We start from the raw sequence: 16,024 nt of genomic DNA, 5'->3' as shown, positions 1-16,024 counted from the left end.
AAGCAGATGTATAATATTCATATTTATCTTCCAATATTTTTATAATCTCATGTTATTATTGCAGTGTAATAGGGAAAGCTGTATTTCTGAGGAGTCTGCACTCTGCAGCCCCCGGTTCCAAACTTCTGCAATGAGTCAGAAACTCAAACTCTTACCCTATAGGGCTATACAGTACTATTATCTTATAGCATGGCCTCCTGAGGATTCAGTGTGTGTGCATGGGCAGTTGGATGGTTTGCCCTATTTTAGAGAGCTGGGGTGTAGGTTATGTTTTGCTGACTTGGTCCGTTCATAGCGTACTGCAGGTTTGCGCTCTCTTTTTGTGGGTAGCTGACTAGTGGGGTAGCTATTAATTATTGAGTTTTGAGCTTCTGAGCAATCGAGAAGGGAATGAGTTCGCTGGTCACACACACACACCCGAGCGTGCACACACACACAAACCTTCTCCTTACCGAAGTCTCTGGGGAATCTCCAGTGATAGATAAGCTGACAGCAGCGGTGTGCTAAAGTGCCTTTGAATCTGGGCCTCGTCGTCTCTCTTTCTCTTCTTTACCACACGACACGCATATAGGACAGTCATATCTGTATGAAATATGCATTTAATGTACTGTGTAGCCTGCCTTTTTACATTCACTGCGTTTTAATGGGGAAAAGGGGAGGGCACAATCACTCCCCATGGAAGATCAGAGAGGATGCTATTCAAGGCTATGACGAGCAGATGAGGATCTTTATAATGTTCTGTGATTACAATATCCAGCTTTGCATTGATGAGGTTAAGAGTCCCTAAGTCAATTTGTTAGGTTAATTCCATGCATATTAGAACGTGTCTACGAAGTTTGTTGATACAGTATATTGTTAGAGTATGGCGAATACCACACTATAACTATGCAATTACCTTCAACAAGCAAAATGTAGCTAGTAATACATATTTCAGTCAATATCGCACAATCAAAATTATATCCATTTATTTTCATGAATGAATGAAACATTTGCTCTATGATAGCACTACTGGCAGTATTCATGAGTTCTTCGGAGTTGTTTGGTGTGAGGACAGGTGTGCATTGGGACTGGTCAAGGTCAAAAGTTAAACGTTTGTAGGGTGTGTGGGTCAAAGGTCATAGGGTCATGGGTTTTGACCCTCTGTTCTCCTGGCATCCGGGAGGCGCTCTAGGGGGAGGAGGGGTGGGGGTACCTCCACCGGAGCACGGCCCCGTCGACACTGGTGCTCACCATGCTCCTGTTGTTGGAAGAGATCTTGACGCTGGTGATGCTGCCGCTGTGGCCGACGCCCACGTGGGTCACCTCGCCCTCCGAGTAGTCCCACACCTTCACCAGCTTCTCGTCTCCACCTGAAGTGGGCCAGCAGAGACACATATACTTTGTTTATTTCTACGGCAAAGCCCACAAACATTGATCCAACCGCATGCTGGATGAACTCACATTCAACCAAGTGCCCTTCATGACAGTCCCAAACTATTGAGAGTCAATACAGAGATATTTAATGGACAGACCATGTGCTGTTGTTGATTGATGGTAGTCAACAGTAGCCTAGTCCTAGATCTATTTGAGCTGTGCCAACTCCTATGTCAATGTCACGCCAAACAGTTGGCAAGATCACAAATCAACTCATGCTCTACCTCTTCAACTCAACCAACAAAACCAATGTAAAGCATACTGTACCAGTGACAAAGTGCTGTCCGTCCTGTGAGATGTCCATGCCATTGATGGCTCCCGACAGGGAGCCCTCCAGTTCTCTGATGGCTGAGCCATCATACACCTCCCAGTAACCAATCTGGAAAAGAAGACCATTCAGGTATATGGAATATGAATGAGAGAGCTTGTACATATAAGACTTATAAGTCAGATTAGTTTATGACATATTCTATGTTATATTACAATAAATTATTAAAATGACCATGTATCATAGTTTTATAGTAAGTATGAATGCCACGCCTTGTATGTCTTCTGTTCGTTCATAGTATAGTAATTCCGCCTCACTGAATTATCTATCTTCATTATTCCACTATATGTAAATGGGGCCGGTGAGAGTCTATCAAGTTTTCGTGCGCCCGCCACAGTTAAAACAACATGTTTGTGACTCTAAATTAGATTTAACCGTCCCGAGGGTTTGCAGCGGTCAAAGACAATTGTTTTTGAAGTTTATTTATAGCCGCACAGTAACGCCACAATCTCCCCACACACAGAAGCGAGGTCCTTTCTTGTTATTTTTATGACAAAGCTAATTACAATTACAAACTAACTGACGCATATGAGAGGACAGAGGAATTTCATCATTAAAATGCAGCATGTGAGTGCTTCTTCAGGCATCAAGGAGGAGGAAACTGGCAGTTTGACTGACTGGCACCATATAACTGAACCATTTGTGATTTTAAGTATTGGAACTGACCAAACTGATTGTACCTGGAAATGAATGATTTCTTTGTACGCACAATGGGCCTTATTAACAGAAAATCTAATCATCAACAAGTCAATGTTTAGGCTATAGAGTGAATATTACAATAACCAACACAATCTCCTCACACAGAAGTGAGAAAAGGTCTCAAATGAATACATTTCAACTAGTAAATCTGAATAAACCAGTTCAGAGGATTCATCAGAAAGGTGTAGGCCTATCAGAAAAAACCTCCAGTTGTATGCAATGAAACAAGTAATGTTACATGGGAGAGAGCTCAGAATAGCATTTATGAGAATAGCTTCTTGGACTGGATTTCATCTCTTAGCAAGACCACAAACATAATGCATTATGGGACTGAGGAAATGTAATCTCACAGAGACATATCAAATACAGTTTGTAATAATGGGATTGAAGAGAAACAAATGGCAAAAAAACAATGTATTTATAGTATTAAGAATGAAAAACAGTGCTCAAAGCAAAGAGCCAGCCCAAGAGCCACATTTCTGTGGGATAATAAAAAAATACTTTTGTACCTCAATATAATTCAAATTCAATGGAAAGGCTTACTGACTGGAAAACACATTTGTTAGACATTATTGAGAAATACACAACAGTCAGGACTGTTCTTCTTCAATATGATTAACATTTACATTTTACATTTTAGTCATTTAGCAGACGCTCTTATCCAGAGCGACTTACAGAAGCAATTAGGGTTAAGTGCCTTGCTCAAGGGCACATCGACAGATTTTTCACCTAGTCGGCTCGGGGATTAGAACCAGCGACCTTTCGGTTACTGGCACAACGCTCTTGCCCACTAAGCTACCTGATTAAATTAAAATGGAAAGGCTCAAGGTTCTTCGCATGCATCATTCATTGTGAAAACATATGGTCAACATAATGACCAACAACCATCATTTAGGCCTACATTATTTTTTCAATATGATTTAAATTAAATGGAAAAATCCAAAGTTCTTTGCGTGCATTCATTCACTTTATGAAATAACATTTTTGGTCAGCATAATGAAAGAAAAACCCCTCAATACTAGCAGCAACTAGCTTACATGATTTGAATCTTAATCAAATCGCTTGCTATCATATGAGATGAGATTTGACACAGCCAAAAGGTGAGAGGGAGGAGAGTTAGCCCAGTAGCAGACACAACACTCCCCCTCTCCAGTATAGTTTGTGTCATGTCATTTAGGGAATGGGTTCAAATCCAGTTCGATTCTCTAGTCACGACCTCTCTCCCCTCTCCTGGTGTCTTGGAGGGCTTATTAGAGACCAGCGCCTGTGTGAGAGTGGCCGAGTCGCCATCACCCATCTGTGTTCCCTCCCTTATACTGTGGAACCTGGCTGCCATCCACGGCAACGTCCACCAGAAATTAATTACATCCAAGGCTAGCATGCGGCTACTGCAGGTTCATGCGCTACAACATTTGCAGAGTACGACCCTACCTTACACAGAAAGCGGCACAGGTCCTAATCCAGGCACTTGTCATCTCCCGTCTGGATTACTGCAACTCGCTGTTGGCTGGGCTCCCTGCCTGTGCCATTAAACCCCTACAACTCATCCAGAACGCTGCAGCCCGTCTGGTGTTCAACCTTCCCAAGTTCTCTCATGTCACCCCGCTCCTCCGCACACTCCACTGGCTTCCAGTTGAGGCTCGCATCTACTACAAGACCATGGTGCTTGCCTACGGAGCTGTGAGGGGAACAGCACCTCCTTACCTTCAGGCTCTGATCCTACACCCAAACGAGGGCACTACGTTCATCCACCTCTGGCCTGCTAGCTCCCCTACCGCTACGGAAGCACAGTTCCCGCTCAGCCCAGTCAAAGCTATTCACTGCTCTGGCACTCCAATGGTGGAACAAGCTCCCCCACGACGCCAGGACAGCAGAGTCACTGACCACCTTCCGGAGACACTTGAAACCCTACCTCTTTAAGGAATACCTGGAACAGTATAAACTAATCCTTCTTCCCCCACCCCCCATTTAAAAAAAAAAAAGAAGAAAAAGTGGTTGTCCCACTGGCTATCATAAGTTGAATGCACCAATTTGTAAGTCGCTCTGGATAAGAGTGTCTGCTAAATGATGTAAATGTAAAATGCAACCTAACTCTCCTTTTCAATATATAATATGCCATTTAGCAGACGCTTTTATCCAAAGCGACTTACAGTCATGTGTGCATACATTTTTACGTATGGGTGGTCCCGGGGATCGAACCCACTACCCTGGCGTTACAAGCGCCATGCTTTACCAATTGAGCTACAGAGGACCACAGTACCAGCGATGCAAGGACATGCGCTATGTGTTGGCAATGACACAGGTCAAACGTTTTCTGTAAGTCTTCACAAGGTTTTCACACACTGTTGCTGGTATTTTGGCAGCTCTTTGGTCTTGGCCATAGTGGAGTTTGGAGTGTGACTGTTTGAGGTTGTGGACAGGTGTCTTTTATACTGATAACAAGTTCAAACAGGTGCCATTAATACAGGTAATGAGTGGAGGACAGAGGAGCCTCTTAAAGAAGAAGTTACAGGTCTGTGAGAGCCAGAAATCTTGCTTGTTTGTAGGTGACCAAATACTTATTTTCCACCATAATTTGCAAATAAATTCATTAAAAATCCTACAATGTGATTTTCTGGAGAAAGAAATTCTCAATTTGTCTGTCATAGTTAACGTGTACCTATGATGAAAATTACAGGCCTCTCTCATCTTTTTAAGTGGGAGAACTTGCACAATTGGTGGCTGACTAAATACTTTTTTCCCCCACTGTAAGTATTTGATACATCAGAAAAGCAGAACTTCATATTTGGTACAGAAACCTTTGTTTGCAATTACAGAGATCATACGTTTCCTGTAGGTCTTGACCAGGTTTGCACACACTGCAGCAGGGATTTTGGCCCACTCCTCCATACAGACCTTCTCCAGATCCTTCAGGTTTCGGGGCTGTCGCTGGGCAATACGGACTTTCAGCTCCCTCCAAAGATTTTGTATTGGGTTCAGGTCTGGAGACTGGCTAGGCCACTCCAGGACCTTGAGATGCTTCTTACGGAGCCACTCCTTAGTTGTTGCCTTCTCACCAAGCTGCTTGACTATTGTCCTGTAGCCCATCCCAGCCTTGTGCAGGTCTACAATTTTATCCCTGATGTCCTTACACAGCTCTCTGGTCTTGGCCATTGTGGAGAGGTTGGAGTCTGTTTGATTGAGTGTGTGGACAGGTGTCTTTTATACAGGTAACGAGTTCAAACAGGTGCAGTTAACAGGTAGTTAGTGGAGAACAGGAGGGCTTCTTAAAGAAAAACCAACAGGTCTGTGAGAGCCGGAATTCTTACTGGTTGGTAGGTGATCAAATACTTATGTCATGCAATAAAATGCAAATTAATTACTTAAAAATCATACAATGTGATTTTCTGGATTTTTGTTTTAGATTCCGTCTCTCACAGTTGAAGTGTACCTATGATAAAAATTACAGACCTCTACATGCTTTGTAAGTAGGAAAACCTGCAAAATCGGCAGTGTATCAAATACTTGTTCTCCCCACTGTATCTACAGTACATAGCACCAGCCCTCAAGTCATCTCCACGTCCTCCAAAACCCCTGCAGCTTCCTCCAGAGGTATTGATGTAAAAAAGTTGAAAAGGGTTTTCATGAAACATGCTCTGTCTAACAATACTTTTTCTCAAACTGCAGCACACAAAAGGAAGAGAAAAGCTCCACCGGTCACATCTGTCACGCCACCCATGCCACCACTCTCAGGTACTTCATCATCTGTTTTTCTCTCTCTCTCAGTTGTATCAGTTACTATTGTTGTTGAAGAACTTCTACATTTTGCAAAACCATATTAATCAAATTGTATTATTATTTTATTTTTTATAAAAGAAGACACCACCTGCTGTGCTCGCTGCAGGGAGCATGATCCGCCTGCAAGCTCCTCTCAGGAGTGTAGATCCGAGGTGCCATGGGTGTGCTGTGACTTCTGTCAGCACTGGTTCCACTGCAGGTGTCTGCAGTGGGATCAAGAGGTAGCGGTGGAGCTGGATTTCTATTGTGATTTTTGTGACAATATAGGGATGGAGGTCGAGTTTTAAATTGTTTGTTTTGTTTGTGTTCATATGAAATTATTTATTTGTACAAAAAAAAAAAGTTGTGTATTTCTTCCTTTACTTTCCAAGTGCACCTCTGCAACAAACTCCAACAGTGTTTTCATTGTTTATGTCAATGCACATAACTGAAATTAAAGTTTTATTTGATGTAAATTATTAATACTAATATTTTAGTATTCAACTGTTATCTACCTCCTCAAAACATAAGATTAATCTGTAAAACAAATGATGAGACATTATTTGGTTACAACACTGAATATGTTGGTGAATAACAATTTTTTAAGAGTCCACAGGAGGGCGCACCGGGCTACGCAATGAAAAGTTGACAGGCAAGTCATAATTTTTTACCGGAAGGCTAGCCAACTATCTAGTAAACACTTCGGGTACGTGGGTGGTGTCTCTTTTTTGAACAAAATTAAACAGATATGTCTTGTAATTGAACAAATGCCGATAATACGGGACTTATTTTTTTGCTAAACCGCTTATCAAAAAGCTGATAATAGTAGTATTTCCACTGAAATGTCAAAGTTGCTAATTGCTAACATTTTTACGACACCAATAATCACATAACATTGATGGCTTGATCACAAGATAACACTGTTGAAGGTAATATTTTTTAAACGCTGTTGAATATGCCGATAATACAGGGTTCTACGCTAGTAAGAAGAGGTTTGGTCCAAATCGGATGTTGGGTACGATATTTATTGAATATTATCTGAATCCTATCAATTAAAATTGCCAATTTGGGTGCAATCAATTAGCTTAATTTCTCAGATATAACATTTTATTTCAGCAAGATAATGTTTCTGGAATGCTCATCTTACTTGTTTCTAACTACAGAAACAATTTCAGAACAATCTGAGATGGTGGGTGTCATGGCTTGCTGAAATGATGAAAACATGATTTTCCTGTGTTTTATATATATTTCCACACTATGAGGTTGGAATAATACTGTGAAATTGTGAAAATTATAATAATGCCCTTTTAGTGTAAGAGCTGTTTGAAAAGATCGCCTGTAATTTCTGCCTGTTCAAACCTCTCTGCAAATAACAGCTAGTTTTCAGGTTACATATCCCTCCCATTAGACTCGTCCAATTAGGCCACTCACTCAGACTACTCCCAGACAGTCCTAGCAAAATTCTTGCTTCAGAAATTGCTCTTTGCTAAGAAGCTATTTTTGACCATTTAAATTTAAAACATTGACAGTAAGGTACTTGTTGTTACCCTGAAATGATTTGATATTGAAATCAAAACGGCTGCATTGGAACTTTAAATACTAGGCTAATTGCCTAGCATGTATAGCTTCAGCTATAGGTCTTTCATAGGGAATATACAGTGGTCCTACAACAATTGCAATGCATTGAAAGCTACACAACCATTACAATGCATTGAAAGCTACACCACTGTGCCAAATCGAGATTAAATGTCCAGTCTTTTGTGTAATCTTATGGTATGTGTTGTGTAATTTCAATACCAGTATGTTGAAAACATGAATGTATGCTGTGCCAAGATTAGGCTACATTTTCACTCTATTGTGTGTAGCGTGTTGTGTAATTCCACCTATATGTTGAGGCAATACATCATTGAGGACAGTAACCCACTTATGAAGGGCTGTACACCATTAAAGCCTTCTTAGCTACTGTGTGGGCTTCCATTTATCCCAATGCTACGCTCAGCCATGTATTTGACCATGCTAATCCGCTTACATACAGTACCTCTCGCCAACAAAATATAATTCCCCTCTATTAATTGAACATCTCAAGGACATTAGTCAAACAAAGAAGTTATAGGACGTTCAAGAGCCCTCTCTCTTTTAAACGGAACACTTCAGAACGTCTTTATTGTCCTATTAGTGCTGGACAATGGGAAGGCCACCACAGAAGCCTATATACCATGCCTCTGATAATTGACATGCCGCAATAGCTAATAATAAATAACACAGGATCAATCCCAAGATCCTGATGGCCCTACATCACAATCAGCCAAAACTGGAACCAACACACAGGAGTGCTGGGTCATCATCACAAGAGGCTTCTGGCTGACCCCACAACAGAACCACCACCAGCAGTAGTCTGTTCTGTTGTCTCCGTCCATCCGACAGACTGTCCCCAAAGACCCTCTACCACTGACTGAACTCTGAGCCAAGGAGCTGCTTCATCCAATCGCTCTCTCTCTCACTCACTCACTCACTCCAGACAGAGCGCCTGTGTCCTGGGGCGAGCAGATGGTGGATCTGGCACACGGGCACTTGGATGGCATGGGCGGGCATCGCATCCGCAGGAAGACGCGAAAGCCAGAGTACTCTTTTTTCCTCTCTCATTTTCTGTCTCAGCGCATTCACAGTGCTAGCTAATTAGTTCAGTTTGTCCTCACCTCACAGTGTGGTGTTGAGACAACAATATGGGCCTTATTAGTCTGTAGAGCTTGTGATGAGTGGATATTAAGGCGCATATTGAAGAGGGGCTATTGTGAACCTCGGCTCCCAGCTTATGTAACTCTGTTTTTATTCTAGGTAATCAAGGCGTAAAGAGGAGTTACATAAACCTGGCAGCATGACTGTTATATAGTGGCTTATTATGACTGGTAAAGAGGTGGGGAAACATTTCAAAACATGACACAGCTGATACGTGTGCATGGTTACAAGCTTGATATGGCCTTTCTACAGTACATCAATACTAGTCTCTCTAATAGATCTCATCTCGAACATCTAACATCTGGAGATGAGATGATGGCTAACGAGGACGCATCAATACAGACAACAGCCTTCTCTCACTTTCCATGACTGGTGACTGGAGATTATACACTGCACAGAGAAATCATCAGCTAGCTACAGTGTGCTGTGCCAGTGAGTCTTGGCACCAAGAGGGACCTGAGTCTTTCTAATTCCAAACCTTTCTGTCGGTGCCACTGGTGATGATCTGGTACTCCTCAGGGTGGTAGCAGACACTTCTGAACAGAGTGTTGGCCAGGACGATCTGATTCCTCACAAAACGCCTGCAGCGGGAGGACGAGAGGGAGGGAGGGGACCAGGGAGAGAGAGAAAAAAAGAGATAGAGAGAAGAAGGAGAGCAAGAGACTTGAAATGAATGTTGAACACAGGAAACACATGAATGGAGGAGTGGTATTAATGGTTGTGGTAGTGGTAGTAATCATGTGTGTTGAAAGCCTCCCATAGTGGGAAGCCAATGCAATCAGACAGTGAGGGATACATGATTAAGGGCATGGGGTAAAGAAGTGTGTGTGCGTGCTTGCACATCTACGTGTGTTCATGGATTTGAGCATGCATACATACATGTGTCACACCCTGATCTGTTTGACCTGTCTTTGTGATTGTCTCCACCCCCCTCCAGGTGTCGCCCATCTTCCCCATTATCCCCAGTGTATTTATACCTGTGGTCTCTGTTTGGCTGTTGACAGTTAGTTTTGTTTTGTCAAGTCTACCAGCAGTTTTCCCCTTGCTCCTGTCTTTCTCAAGTTCCTGTTTTCTAGTTTTCCTGGTTTTGACCATTTTGCCTGCCCTGACCCTGACCCTGAGCCTGCCTGCTGTTCTGTACCTTCTGGACTCTGATCTGGTTTACTGACCTCTGCCCGCCCTTGACCTGTCGTTTGCCTGCCCCCTGTTTTTGTAATAAACGTTTGTTACTTCGACACTGTCTGCATCTGGGTCTTCTCCTGAAACGTGATAACGTGTGTGTGTGTGTGTGTGTGTGTGTACATGAGAATGTGCATTTGAACTCACACCAAGTCCCAGATGATGCAGGCCCCGTCAGAGCTGGCGGTGACACACTCCTTGTCGTTGCTCTTGATCTTGATGCTGGTGACGGTGGCTTTGTGCTCCTTCATGGTCTCAATGAGCCGGTGACAGCCCTGCAGGATCTCCCACACACGCACCTGCAACAAGCGAGAGAGGGACACTAGGTCTCAATACAATGTTGTTGAGGAACCCCTCTAAAACATTGTTTCAAATATGTATGTAATAATGTGTTTTCTGGGGAGTTTTTTTGTGAGGAGGAAGGGGGAAAAAGGAAGTGCTGTCACATTCAAGTGAGAACACTTTTTTTTAAATGGTGGTTAATTAATACTGGTGGTTATTAATCTATGCTCTCTCTTTAAATATAGACTAAAAGGTGTCCTGTGCCATGCCAGGGTGACTTTTCATCTGACCTGTCCCTCTCCTCCTCCACTAATGATCCTCTTGCAGTCCCTGGTGCCAGCGATGGCCGTCACGCCCATGCTGTGGGCATTGTGGATGACCAGCATGGCTCTGCCAGTCTCCGGGGCAAACACACGGATCTTCCCATCGTTCCAGGCTGGAAAACAATTGGAACAGGAAAACTATTTTAGATGGGAATAGTCGACACACGTACAAGTATTTCTATATTGAGATTGTGCTATAATGTGCTGTGATGATAGCCTGGTTCCAGATCTATTTGTGCTATCATGCCAAACACTGTGGCCATTCGGCAGTCTTTGGCATGACAAGGAGTGGCATGATGGCCCAAACAGACTGGCACTCAGGCTATAGTGAAGATTGTGGGCTCAGTTCCTTATATAGGACGTGTGTCTTAACTGTAAATGGCTGGAATAAAAATGTACAGTAGATAATCAAATAATGTATTATTATTACCATGACTATCAATGCTAAACCATTATCAACATTCAAGGCTCCAACAATGAGAAGGAATATCAGGCACATTCGCACTCTCTCATAGAAAATACTGTAATTATTTGTGCTCCATAATAATTTACGCTAGTCCATCATCGTTCTAACTTAAGACAATGCCATATGCTGCATTGATGACGTACCATCCCTCCCTAGTGTAGTGCTAGCCACATCAGGGTTGTGGGTTTGATTCCCGCATGGACCACATATACAGTGCGTGTGTGTGTGTCTACGCGTTTGTGTATGCATGTGTGTGTGTGTATACGCAAGTGTGTGTATGCGTGTGTGCACTTAATTGTGTGTGTGTTCATCTTTTTAACGACCCCATTGGCATACAGAACTACTATTGGTTCCTGCCTACCGCTGATGATGCTGTGTCCGTCGATCATGAAGTCCAGGGCGTTGCAGGTCATGTTGGGGACGGAGATCCGCAGCAGCTCCTTGGAGGTCTCGGCATGCCACACTCTGATGTCATCCTGGGAACACGTGGCAAATAGCTCTGACGAACCACTGGGAGAGATACAGACAGATCACTGGAATAAGTTTGTGGGCAGTCATTCTGCACTTTAGTCTATGAAACAGGAGTTACCTTGTCCCAGAGCCAAAGGCTATAATACATGTTTATGCTTTAAACATGGTCATATCGCCCTCTAGTGGGAGTAAATGGGCAATGAAAGCATGAAGGTAGACGAAAGCAATGTTGTTTGAGGTAGTCTCTCTTGACAGCATAGACTATGTTTGAGGTGGAGATAGGTAAAGACAGCTATATATTTGAGGTGACATATGGCAATCAGGTAGTAGTGAAAATAGAATGTGTGCTATAAAACAATATTGTGGGGAAAAAAAGTGAATCACATACAGTATGTAATCTTTTCTCTAAATGTGTGCCTTTATCACTCACAATGGGAAGGCCACGTCTTTGACGGCACTGTTGTGACTGGTGGCGATCAGCTCCTCTTTGAAGTCTGTGTAGCCAAAACGGTAGATCTGAGACGCCTCCGTCCCTGCAAAGAACTGGTGTCCCTCGCCTCTCACAGCGATGGACGTCACTCCCCCCTCCAACTGAACCTTCCTATCAGAGTTAGAAGATGAATGGCAGAATGCCACAGTGAGTACATCATGTATTTCTACACATAGCGTTAAAAGGCCCACTATGTAATAAAAAATGAAATAAAATCTCAGCCCCACCACTTGGTTTGCCATGAAGCTGAGGGGCTGAAGAAATGTAACAACTCTAATGTATAGATTAGGCTATGGATGCAACATGACAGTTTTAGATAGATGACCAGTGGTTCTCAACTGGTGGATCGAGGCCCAAATTTGGGTCACGGGAGGTTTTTAATGGGTCGCAAAAAAATACTTGTCTGAATTTAAACTACTAATACAAGGTAGAAAGTGTGTATACATTTTAATGAACTAAAATAAAATAAAATACATAAAATAATTTATTCTCAGAATGTTTTTGTTGTATTTTCATTATAGAGCTATTAGCTGCATAATTTAGCAAATGTGGTTAATTGTGTGGTCTAACAAGTGAGCTTGCCAACCTCCATCAAGAATATGAGCAATATGGATTTATTGACAATGAAAAAGTTGTGAATGTTGTTCGCTTGTCTAATATACAATGAACATGCAACAATTTCAAAGATTTTAACGTTACAGTTCATTTAAGGAAATCAGTTAATTGAAATAAATTCATTAGGCCCTAATCGATGGATTTCATATGACTGGGAATCAAGTAGATTGCAAGGTGGGCACTTTGACTGACAGATTGTGTCCAGCCCAGAGGATGCAAAGTTGCATACATTACTGAGTCTGGACCGAACCCACCTCTGGATGGCTTGGTATGTGGACAAATGGGATCTCATCCAATACATGATTGTTGACAGATGTGGTTGTTCTTATCTCGTATGTCAACCTGCAGTACTTACTTACTTGATGGTTTTGAAGTTAGCTCCCGAGCACAAAGTGAACATGCCATCCCCAGAGCCCACCAGGATGTCCCCAGAATTCAGCACCTTCAGTGTGTTCACACCCTGCACCAAAAAGACAGAGGGACAGCTGTATCAAATCTCAACTACAGTTGAGGATCTCAGAGATACGAACATGTGGAAGTCGCTCAGGACACTGAAATGACCCACCTTGCTAAATTTCTGTTTTCGTGGCCCACAGCTGTTGAGGAGGCGGGTCTTCAGGTTGACCTTCAGGATGTCACCACTGGTGGTTCCGCAGTAAAAGAAATGGTCATCGTCTGGGATCTGTGATGCAATGGGGCCACCTTAGAAGTAAGTCTTACGTCTCTACCTGTACTACTTTGAGAGGCTGCTTGATATGCCGGGAAATACTTTATCTTTATCTTAATTCAGAGATCAATTGACCTCAGACAACAATTGCCATTTGAATAAAATAACAGGAACCTGAACTTGTGTGTTTACAGATGTTCTCATTAATAAACCATAACAAGTATTGATGAATAGTCTACCTTTGCTTTGTCTCAAAACGTACTTTGAGTGGTTAAGAATGGGACGTACAATATCATTTTGGGGGGCATTTGGCACCATTGTGCAATTTACTCACTGGTTGAATCAATGTAGTTTCCACGTCATTTCAAATTGAAATTACATTGAAGCAACGTGGAATCGACGTTGAATTGACGTCTGTGCCCAGTGGGTACTCAGTGGTACCACTATTACTTCGAGCTGTGTCTGCTTTCTATGGTTTAGCTCACCTCAATGCATTTGACAATCCTCTTCAGCTGTCCTGTCTGGCATTCCGTAGGCCGGATCTTCCTATTTGGAAGGTCCAGCTCCCAAACACGCATCGTGCCACTTCAGGGAAACAACATATCACAAGTGTGTTAATTCAAAAGTATTAATAATAAACTGTATTTATTTAATCATTCTGCGTCATGTTCAGGTCCAATAAAGATCAGTTCTGATTGACAAAGTAATATTCTATTCTATCAGCAACCCAGAGTCTCTGCAAGTCACTCACTTGCCAGCGGAGATGAAGATGTTGTCGCTGTGGTTGGTGTACTCGATGGTGAGGCAGTGGCCCGCACTGTGGGCAGAGGCGGGGCTACCACAGATCGCTTCTTTGCTCTCAAGGTTCCACACCACAATGCTGAAAACACAAACCATTCACATTTACATACATTCTGTAGTACAACCTACAAAATGACTGTTGAAATTCTTCCAATGTGAAAGTAGTTTTTAAAATGACACAATCATCCAAAGCCTGCTGGATCTAATCAATCTAATCATCTAATCAAAGGTCTGAGGACCAGCTGATTAGTAGGATAAGGTGTGTTATAGCAGGACTGAAGCAGAATTCTGCGGGAGGGAAGCTCCCCGCAAGAGGAGGTTTGGCCACCCCTTATCAAGCTACCTCTTACCTTCCATCATCCTGTCCACCCAGGGACACAAGGTACTTGTCATTGGGGGAGAAGGCAAGTCCCTCCACCTTCGCTTTGTGGAGCTGTAGTCTGGCGTGGATCGCTCTCTTCTCATAATCCCAGATGATCAGATCAGCCTGGAACAACATAGATTAACTCTGTAATCTACTGCCATTCATGTGTTTCCTATGTTCAACATTCATCTGTAGCCTCTCCCTCCCTGCCTCCATCCAATTGTGTCTGTCTGTCTGTCTGTCTGTCTGTCTGTCTGTCTGTCTGTCTGTCTGTCTGTCTGTCTGTCTGTCTGTCTGTCTGTCTGTCTGTCTGTCTGTCTGTCTGTCTGTCTGTCTATCTATATGTCTGACTCTCTCTCTGATATCAAGAGGTGAAACATGACTGCTCTCTTAATACGAGAAAGTTTCACTGTCTTTATAGTTTACCTTGAAGCCCATGAAGGTGACCTGTCCAGAAGCAATGTAGCGTCCGCTTTTGGACACAGTGACACAGGAGACGTTGTTGGTGTGTCCATGGAGGAACTCCTGTTTGCCGTCTTTCAGGCTCTTCAAAATAACAGTGCAACCAAGAGGATAGATGAAGTGTTCTCTGTCTGGGTGCACTCTGAGGCCAGAAAATACATGTCCTGTCAAAAAAAATGTAAAAGCAAGTAAAGACATGCTTTAAACCAGAACTAAAGATGAGGATATGATTATGATTTGACCTAACTTGGTTGTCTGAAGGATTCAGGAGAAACTCATCAAGGTAAACAACCATGATGGATAGAGTTTTGAAGGATACTTCCAAATACTTTCCATAAACTGAACAGCACATTACAAATTATTTAGTTATCTTTAGACACATTGAAAATATGTCAAACTAGCTGAAAACCCCACTAGCAACAAGCAACAGTAGTAGCTAGTAGCTACCATAGCATGTCCTGATCCTAGTGACAACAGCCATATCACTCAGGGCAACAAATAACGTTAGCTAACGTTTGTATTACTTGTTACCAGATAACTTGGTTTGCTCAGCTGAATATGTTAGCTAGCTAGCTAGCTAAATAGGCTGGGAGGATATTTTACATTACCATTGAACCCAATTACAGCCTCCAGCTCAAGCCGTGGAATCTCTTGTGCATCTCCAGCCATGATTCAACAAAATTGCACCTCTTTTTTACTTTCAAGGTGTTTACACCAAGTCTTCAAACTTGTAAAATCGTCTTGAGCTTCAGCTATCTTTCTCTCATTTGCCATCCAGACAAACAAACGTTGCCTAGCAACTTAACAATTTGTTTGGGTCAGTTTCTATGGTGATATAGTAGTTTCCTCATGCAGCCGGATGAAAAATGTGGGTGTGCCTTTGGAGTGTGATTGGTCCATAGAGATCGGTTTTGTCTAAAAGGGTTACAGCTTTTGTCAAAATTGACTTTTCGTAGCAGGTTTAAGAAAACG

The 16,024-nt window shown here is 42.6% G+C and overlaps 1 protein-coding gene across 1 annotated transcript; it reads right to left on the bottom strand.

The window, feature by feature from the left end:
- Positions 1–1,167: 1,167 nt before the first annotated feature.
- LOC311113696 (cilia- and flagella-associated protein 52-like) lies at positions 1,168–15,721 on the bottom strand (the record flags this gene model as incomplete). The annotated part of the gene is made up of 14 exons (XM_084156998.1): positions 1,168–1,349; positions 1,681–1,792; positions 9,411–9,513; positions 10,259–10,410; positions 10,684–10,829; positions 11,544–11,692; positions 12,084–12,254; positions 13,118–13,218; positions 13,324–13,440; positions 13,911–14,010; positions 14,177–14,305; positions 14,577–14,713; positions 15,017–15,216; positions 15,661–15,721. 14 exons carry the CDS (start codon positions 15,719–15,721, stop codon positions 1,168–1,170), a joined length of 1,860 nt encoding a protein of 619 aa, XP_084013124.1.
- Between the last annotated feature and the right edge of the window lie 303 nt (positions 15,722–16,024).

The sequence above is a fragment of the Coregonus lavaretus genome, assembly GCF_964263955.1.
Source record: "Coregonus lavaretus genome assembly, chromosome: 40".
NCBI classification, from domain to species: Eukaryota; Metazoa; Chordata; class Actinopteri; order Salmoniformes; family Salmonidae; genus Coregonus; species Coregonus lavaretus.
Note: the sequence above shows the minus strand (reverse complement) of the source record. Positions and strands in the feature narration are given on the sequence as shown.